We start from the raw sequence: 9,501 nt of genomic DNA on the forward strand, positions 1-9,501 counted from the left end.
CCTGGTGCGGGCCGCTGACGGGTTGCGCTGGTCAACCCCCGTCCATCCTGACGGGGTACGCTGGTGCATAAGGAGGCACCGCAGGTGCTGCCGTGGTCGCCGGGGGCACCTGGTGGCTAGTGTAGCTCGCCAGCGACCTGGTGCGGGCCGCTAACAGATGTCGCTGTTTGCCCCATTCCGTCCTGACGGGGCACTTTGTACCTCAGTTGGGGCTGGACACAGGGTCCAGGGGCGGCAGCCAGCTGGTAAATCACCCCCCAGTTGGTGTTTCCCGCCGTGGATTCTTCAGTCCTGCGAGTCTGTCATAAGCAGCCCTGGTAGGGCAGACATCATGCCAGTGGTACTCTTCCGTCCGACAGTACTTGCAGCACGGTGCCCTGTCTCGTTGGCCTTCCGATCTCGCGCTTCTGCGCTCATCACGCTGGGTCCGTTGGTTGCTCTGGTTCTGACTGCTCGGTGATGGGTTGCCACGCTTCCGCGCTCCTGTTTGCCTGAGTGGGCCCTGTGACTGTATCAGCGCTACATAGGAGACTACTGCAAGCGCGTCCTCAGGTGTTTCCAGTTCTGTGGTGTACATCCCTCGTCGCTGTGCCGGGGAGCTCCTTGGTTGGCGCAGGCTGCGCAGGTCATGATCCACCTCTTTTGCCAGTTGTATGAAGTCCTCTAACCCCTGTCCGGTGGCGCGCCGCAGGAACAGCCGTAGCTCGGGGACCATTAACTCCACGACTACACCCAAAGCTGCGCCAATGTGGCCCCCTTAGACCAGACGCCTGTGCAACCGGACTTTGTCGCGTATAAATGTCTCCACGTCCTCATCGGCAGCCTGGGGATGGCAGAAAAGCGTGCGCTGGCACTGCGCGCGTGCACATGTGCCGTCGAAGCGCCCTTCGAATCGGACCACGAAGTCGTCCCACTCCATCTCAAATTCACCAATCATTCCCCATCAGTCGAGTGCGCTCCCCTGCAACCGCTCGCTGACTCGTTCAGTCCGCTTGTTGAGCAGCACTGCGAACCGGGTCAGACGATCGCGGCATGTCCGCATGAACTTTCCGGGATCCTCGTTCACTTGTCCTGCGAACTCCGGCAATTTCATGGTTCCGGTATTACTTGTGATGCTCACCGCCTGTACCTGCGGGTGTCTCGTTGCTATGTTCTCGCACGCAGAACAAATGTACAGACCGTCTCTGAAGTTAAGAAATTCCTGCGCTTCTGTACATCTGCGGTGTTTCATTGCGGTGACAATTCGCAACTTCGTCCGGTTGCCTGTGGCATCTTTTCGCGCTGCATTTATGTGCTCCCGTAGTGCCCCTCCCTTGGCCTGGTTCAGTCTTTATGCCTGTGCCACACGTGTACATCGCGCACGCGCCCGTGTTGTTGACCAGTGTACGCGGTCGGGAGGACTTGTCGCACAGATCTCCCATGTCAATGGATACGTCCGTGTTGGCTTGCATCGCGATCGTGGGTCGCGTCTGTCCGGCCCGTGTGCCAGGTTGAAGAGGTGATACGACCCGATATCCCCGCGCACGTGTTTCCTGGCGTTCACATGGCCGCTCGGTGTGCCTGACTAATTTGCTTCGGCTAATGTCGGCTCGGCTCGGGCGGTGATGCTCGGCCGAAGATGCAATTGGTCGCGCTTGTGCAGAAGGGGGGGGGGGGGTTCGGTGCACGCTTGGCTGCTCGGAATGCGTTGCTGGAGAGGTGGGAGTGGCTTGACATGGTTTAGCTGGCGTGTCCCATTACCCCGCGGACGACCTATAGGTCATACCCAAGTTACTGTATTGTCTTAGGCGCCGTACGAATGCCGTCACAGGCCACAGCCCGGCCGAGCTGCTGTATGGACAGAACCTCGCCCTACCAGGGGAGTGCCGGGTGCCGACGGCCATCACGGACACTCTAATCTGTCCGGAGATCGAGGACGGTAGGGAACAGGCCAGGCAACAGCAAAACTAATTCCTATCGGAGCACACACCACAGTCCAGTCACACCCCAATGCCCGTACAACCTGGACAGTGTGTGTACGTGAGGCAGCACCATCTGTCATCGGTAGCTCGCAATTTCTGTGCGGGGCTGGCCCCCAAGTGGTCGGAGCCAAGGGAAGTGCTCTGGAAATCCGGACCCATGTCATACGCGGTCCGTACACCCCGGGGACGACCTACCATGGTCCACAGGGATGACCTGCTGTTGGTAGCACCCAGGGTAATGGAAGGCGTGTCACCAGGGCTCAACTCGAGGGTGCCTCAATCAGAGGGCCAGCAGGTAACGAACCAGCAAGTTCTGCCAAAGGGAACCGCCCCATCATCTGATTTTAACACGGGACTTTAGCCCATACATATTCCCCCCCCAAACTGTAAATCCCAACCACCGGTACGCTGAGCCCTCCGATCGACACCGCGGGCGGCGCTCATCAGGATTCCCCGATATGGCAACAAAATGACGAGGAGGAGACCAAGGAATGGGATGAGCCATCATGGATGCTGAACATGAGCTTGGTAGATGCCAACGCCCAGATGTCTGTCGACGAGTCAGGTGATGATTCAGAAGGGGGGGAGGAAGGAATTGACATTGGGGGAAGGTACCCATTACGCATGTGCCGGGCTCCGGTCCAGACATGCTGTCTAGACGAACATGAGTCCATGGATATCATGCCCCTGGACGAGCCTGGGAAATACATAATTGAGGATGTCTCCCCCCCCCCACCACCGGATAAGCCTGAGAAAGATCAGGTTATCCATGCCTACACCCTGGCCGAGCCCGGGAAATACATTATTGAGGATATCACTCCCCTGGACGAGACTTAGGACAATACCTCGGACAAGTTTTTGCCCCTGGAGGGGTGCCTCCCGCCGGACATCACACCCGAGCAAGCGGCAGCCCCCTCCCCGCCACAACGACCACAGAGGACCCGCAGGACTCCGGTTCACCTGGTTGAGTACAAGTGGACCAATCATCAGGGCCAGGCCAGGTACCCTACAGTGCCACCACAGTGCAACTCTATGGAGCTAAGCCACATCAAAACATCACTGCCCCTACTGAGGGGGAACGAACATAGTGATGGAGGCACACAGACATTTTCTTGTTTGAAGAGGGATGCTCACAGCAGTCAGGGACTAGAATCTCACCCCAGGCACAGTACACTACCCCAGTGCAGTGCTTCGAGTGCATCACTCCCATGCGATCATTGTGAGGCGTCGGTGCACATAGCGGCCTCAGATAGAGGGGGGCATTTGATGCCAGCCGATAGTGCGCCTCTTAGTCGCACTGGCTGCGATGCCTCTCCGACGCCTCTTAAGCCGTGGGCCACGAACACGCCCGCACATGCAACATGGTGCAACGAGTGTGAGTGCACCGAATGAACCGCAGCTAGCACCACTACCGGCCACCTCGGCGGAAGCACTCCGTCGGGTGTGGCAATGTGCTTCTGCAGGACTATAGCATTCAAGGGCACATGTTTTCTCTCACAGATATAAAATATGTAATGTATAATTCATTAAACCTTTTACTTATTAATGCAATTGTTCAACGAGCGAATATGTCCTAAACTTGGCCGCGTCTGTTTCCCGCGCGCTGCGCTTTTGGCGCACAATTAGCAGGCCTGCTGTAGCGCCATGCTACAAGAGCGAGGCAGTATCCACCGGGAGCTCAGAGAGGCTGGTCGTCTTCTCACAACGTTGAGAGGCCACCTTCGCGCCAATTCCGCAACATCATCTAGAGCGTGAGTTACAACCCCACTGGCCGTGCGTTACCGCGCATTTCTTGAGAGCCGTCGAGAGCCTAGCACCATCACAGCAGCAATGTCCGCCATGTACGGTTATCTTCAAACTCCCTCTCTCACCATTATAAGCGGGGTCATCACCGAACAGCCATACACGCGCAGAGCTCACTAACCCCGAACAGTTGCGGCCAGGGGATGGATAGCACCATGTAAAGTTTGACAAGTAATAAAAAACACACTTCACGTAGCAGAGTATATCATTTGTAGTGTAAGGCGTCTTGGGTGGCCTAAACAGCCCAAGGGTCACCTCTATGGACACGTCTATGCCTCCCGCCACTTGGCCAAACCCAAACCCCGAGACACATTCCTCAAAAAACTTAATAGCTTTGACGGGGAGGCAGCCGGACCAGTGTCAAAATGGCGCCCAACTAGTGTGGCGACCAAAGTTCGGACTAATTTTCCAAAATTAACGACATCAGAAATGGGAAAAATCGAGCAAAATTCAGCAGTGGCCCCTGAAGACACCAGTATTTTAAGAAGTTTTACTTTATTCATGCCCTCGTAATGCCAGTTCAAACGCTCCACAAATTTTTACACAATCTATCAATCTACCGACAATATATCTGTTCCTGTCCACTTGTTCATTATGTTTTTTAACATACTCTCTGTAAGAAGTGTCTAGCTGTGTATTGATGTTTATTCTACCTAACAATGTATGTCCAATATTGGCATTTTTGTGAGCAAGAGAGTTTTCATGTTTATTAATTTTCTCGCATAAATGTACGAGGTCCTTATAACCTGACTTTGTCCACGCGCTAACTTCTGCACTAAAAATCAGGTACGGAAAACAAAACAGAGCATTTTTTTACACAGCAGCATAGCCACTTGTGTTTTGTGTTAATGTTTTTGTTAAATTTACGTCTGAAAATACGTTTTTATGACTTTGTTTTCGTACTTATTTATAAATAAAGGCCCGTCTACAATAGAAATGTCCTAAACTGTGTCCGAAGGACACTCTTCGCTGATTGGTCCACATGACCCTCTGATGCCATGCGTCAAGTGGGCGAAGGTCCGAACCTACCTGGTCCGAAGACATTCGTCAATTTGAACTTTTTGTCCCAACCTGTGTACTCCGGACACAGAAAAAGAACAGAACAGTCACGATATTTAAATTTTCGGTTCCCGTTTGAAAACGTGGTGTTTGTTTTTGTTATTGAAGGAAATAGAAGATGTTGTAAGTCAAGAAGAGCAAGACGACATTTAAATTAGTGCTGTGATATGAGTTCATTTTTTAGCATTTACATTTGCCACATTGTCTTATCGAATAAATATATAAAATTGAACTCCCACAACTTTCAAAAGTTCAATCTCAAACTACAAAGCATCAAAACAATAAACAAAAACATTTGGTTTGGCACATTTACTGTGCTCTGGTAGCAACGTTAGATATCAATACATTCGGACATCGGACATCGCAAATGTGGACAGGGCAGTTTTCGGTGAGACAATGTGACGTCACTCACATTCAGATAAGGACACGGACCACGCACAGGTTCGGACTATTGTAGACGGGCTATGAGGCTGATCAGGACCTACATTTTTAATTGTTAACTTTTCCTCGTACGTAAGTTTTCTGTTCGCTAAAATTGACATTGTTGTACACGCCAAATAACACAGTCATATTTTCACAGTTAAAGTCTTACAACAAAGGGAAACTTTATAACATACCTCAGAAAAATGTCCTTCATAAGGCACAGAAAAATATTTTACAAACACACACGCACACTAATTATTTAAATATATTTACGCTCTCATTGAACCACACGCAACTACTTGTTTCCACCGGATGTAAAAAACTGAAAACGAAAGGTTTGTTTGGTTAGGGGTGATAGTATTGGAGTGGACAATACCTGTACTGACATCTACCGGGCTGATTCATAGACTTACTTCTCTGATCAGTGCTGCTGTGCGTGCTGAAATTTGAAACTCCAGAAATGAGCAACGAAACGCCAGGACAATCACGAGCACACCAGAGTCGTGCACTCGTCCAGTGTTAAATGTCCCGTAGGAGGTGATGTAATTCCTTCGTGCGCATGCGCAAAAGGACCGAGGCAGGCATGGAGGCAGCGCGTTTCGTGTACAGATCCATGGTGAACACTACAGCGCTGCCGTATCACCGCAATTGAAAAAATACAAACAGACGTCCGTGACAGATGCGAACAAAGCGATGAGTGTAACTATGGTAGCTGCCACTGGTAAAAGTTGATAAAAAACAACTTTTAACTCTACAAAATAAATAATTGTTCTGTAGAAAACCAGGTGTGCACGTTCACCTGTGCTCTTTAATACCGGCAGCTACTGATTAAGATTAAAGTAGTAATTACTAGTCAAGCTGGAGACAATCAGGTTTACTTGTAAATATTTGAAATGTGGGTTTAAAATTAAAGTAGTGTGAAAATGCATAACTATAAATTAATATAGACCCCAGGTCTTAAGGAGAAACACTGGCATTCACATAATTTGTAAGACATCAAATCTCTTTTGGGCACTAAAGTAGTTGATGCACATTGCATGATCACACACGGATATTAAAGAATAATTAACACAGCTGGCTGCTTACCCCAATTGCCGGCTACCTTCCCTCCATGTCGGCACACTTGCATCTTTGACTTGGGCCGATGGCCAGGGGTGCATTCTGTTAGAGATGACTTGAAAAACTGCCGTAACCTGGTTGACCCAGTGGGCGAGATATTTTTGTGTTGGGGTGGGGGGGGGGGGGTGTTTTTGATTTTCTGATGCAGAATTTTTATGCGATATCAATAAGTAATAATTAATATTATCTGTTTACTTTCGCTGGAGAAACGAAAAATTATATGACTTAAATGAAAAAAATATATTTAGGTATTAATTATAACAAGGAAGAAATATAATTGTGTTGCAATCACCATTTATATTTCTTATGGGATAAAGTACTACACAAATTAAAAATTTACGAAAATGTTTACAGATTCATGTATTTTTTTAGGATTAAAAAATTCTTATCACTTAAAGACACCATGTTTTAGTCTATATTTTCTGCTTAATTTACTCCAATTTGTATTATATTTTGTGCTCTACAGGCACCACGACACCGCCCCTCGGCCAGCCTGCCACAGCAGCCGCCGAGAAGGCGCGCACTCCAGCCTCTACAGGCGCCACGACGCCGCCTCTCTGCCAACCTGCCACAGCAGCCACCGAGGAGGCGCGCAAGCCAGCCTCCACAGGTGCCACGACTCCACCCCTCGACCAGCCTGCCACAGCAGCTGCCGAGGAGGCGCGCACTCTGGCCTCTACAGGCTCCACGACGCCGCCCCTCCACCAACCTGCCACAGCAGCCGCCGTGGAGGCACGCACACAAGCCTCCACAGGCGCCACGACTCCACCCCTCGACCAGCCTGCCTCAGCAGCCGCCGAGGAGGCGCGCACTCCAGCCTCTGCGCCACGACGCCGCCCCTCGGCCAGCCTGCCACAGCAGCCGCCGAGGAGGCGCACACTCTGGCCTCCACAGGCTCCACGATGCCGCCCCTCGGCCAGCCTGGCACAGCAGCCGCCGTGGAGGCGCGCACTCCAGCCTCCACAGGCTCCACGACGCCGCCCCTCAGCCAGCCTGGCACAGCAGCCACCGAGGAGGCGCGCACTCCAGCCTCCACAGGCTCCACGACGCCGCCTCTCAGCTAGCCTGCCACAGCAGCCGCCGAGGAGGCGCGCACTCCAGCCTCCACAGGCTCCACGATTCCGCCTCTCAGTTAGCCTGGCACAGCAGCCGCCGAGGAGGCGCGCACTCCAGCCTCCACAGGCTCCACGACGCCGCCTCTCGGCTAGCCTGGCACAGCAGCCGCCGAGGAGGCGCGCACTCCAGCCTCCACAGGCTCCATGACGCCGCCTCTCAGCTAGCCTGGCACAGCAGCCGCCGAGGAGGCGCGCACTCATTCCCTCCACAGGCTCCACGACGCAGCCTCTCAGCTAGCCTGGCACAGCAGCCGCCGAGGAGGCGCGCACTCCAGCCTCCACAGGCTCCACGACGCCGCCCCTCGTCCAGCATGCCACAACAGCCGCCGAGGAGGCGCGCACTCCAGCCTCCACAGGCTCCACGATGCCGCCCTTCAGCTAGCCTGCCACAGCAGCCGCCGAGGAGGCGCGCACTCCAGCCTCCACAGGCTCCACGATGCCGCCCCTCAGCTAGCCTGCCACAGCAGCCGCCGAGGAGGCGCGCACTCCAGCCTCCACAGGCTCCACGATGCCGCCTCCTAGCTAGCCTGGCACAGCAGCCGCCGAGGAGGCGCGCACTCCAGCCTCCACAGGCTCCACGACGCCGCCTCTCGGCTAGCCTGGCACAGCAGCCGCCGAGGAGGCGCGCACTCCAGCCTCCACAGGCTCCACGACGCCGCCCCTCGTCCAGCATGCCACAACAGCCGCCGAGGAGGCACGCACTCCAGCCTCCACAGGCTCCACGATGCCGCCCTTCAGCTAGCCTGCCACAGCAGCCGCCGAGGAGGCGCGCACTCCAGCCTCCACAGGCTCCACGATGCCGCCCTTCAGGTAGCCTGCCACAGCAGCCGCCGAGGAGGCGCGCACTCCAGCCTCCACAGGCTCCACGATGCCGCCCCTCAGCTAGCCTGCCACAGCAGCCGCCGAGGAGGCGCGCACTCCAGCCTCCACAGGCTCTACGATGCCGCCTCCTAGCTAGCCTGGCACAGCAGCCGCCGAGGAGGCGCGCACTCCAGCCTCCACAGGCTCCACGACGCCGCCTCTCAGCTAGCCTGGCACAGCAGCCGCCGAGGAGGCGCGTACTCCAGCCTCCACAGGCTCCACGATGCCGCCTCTCAGCTAGCCTGGCACAGCAGCCGCCGAGGAGGCGCGCACTCCAGCCTCCACAGGCTCCACAACGCCGCCCCTTGGCCAGCCTGGCACAGCAGCCGTTCTGGAGGCGCGCACTCCAACCTCCACAGGCTCCACGATGCCACCCCTCAGCTAGCCTGCCACAGCAGCCGTCGAGGAGGCGCGCACTCTAGCCTCCACAGGCTCCAAGACGCCGCCCTTCAGCCATACTGCCACAGCAGCTGCTGAGTATGGGTGCACTCAAGTCTCCACAGGTGCCACAACGCCGCCCCTCGGCAAGCCTGCCACAGCTGCTGCCGAGGAGGCGCGATTGCCATCCTCCACACCAGCCACGACGCCGCCCCTCGTCCATACTGCCGCCGCAGTAACCAGGCGACACCTGAACACACCGTATGCCGGAGCTAGGGGTGCCGAACTGTGGCGGGGTCTATCGCGGTCTTGGCCGGGCTTTCCCGAGGATGGCGGGGGGGGGGGGGGGGGGCTGAGCATTTGTCGTCATCCCTCCGAAGGTTATAAACCCGGTCCATACCCGCCAGTATTTAACCCCACTAACGGAATGCAACCCTACCCCATGTCATGTGAGTCAAGCGAGCCGTCGACGTCGGTGAGTGTTTTCACAGATTACGCCCATATGCTAACACCACCAAACAGTTCTTATGCATTATTAATTACTGTGACCCTTAAGTGTGAAAGTGCGCATAGGGGTGAAGCGGTTTTCCCCGTGGGAAACCGCAAATAATAAACGTCCGGAACGTTCCTTGCGGCCTTCCACCAATAATTAACAACAGCATTAATCAACCTAATTACCTGCAAATAGCCACTGGAGTAGTCAACAAGTGACAGACAGTCTCCAGCTTGACTTTTGATTTTCAATTATTATTGATCTCAAATTTATTATATATTATTATTAT

General features: G+C 54.2%; 1 protein-coding gene across 1 annotated transcript; it reads left to right on the top strand.

Moving 5' to 3' along the window:
- The first annotated feature begins 2,157 nt into the window (after positions 1–2,157).
- LOC134533466 (caM kinase-like vesicle-associated protein) lies at positions 2,158–7,429 on the top strand. Its single transcript, XM_063370989.1, has 4 exons — positions 2,158–2,256; positions 2,409–2,526; positions 6,832–7,097; positions 7,214–7,429. Exons 1-4 carry the CDS (start codon positions 2,158–2,160, stop codon positions 7,427–7,429), a joined length of 699 nt encoding a protein of 232 aa, XP_063227059.1.
- Positions 7,430–9,501: the final 2,072 nt, after the last annotated feature.

Source organism: Bacillus rossius, chromosome 6 (assembly GCF_032445375.1).
Source record: "Bacillus rossius redtenbacheri isolate Brsri chromosome 6, Brsri_v3, whole genome shotgun sequence".
In the NCBI taxonomy this organism is placed as follows: Eukaryota; Metazoa; Arthropoda; class Insecta; order Phasmatodea; family Bacillidae; genus Bacillus; species Bacillus rossius.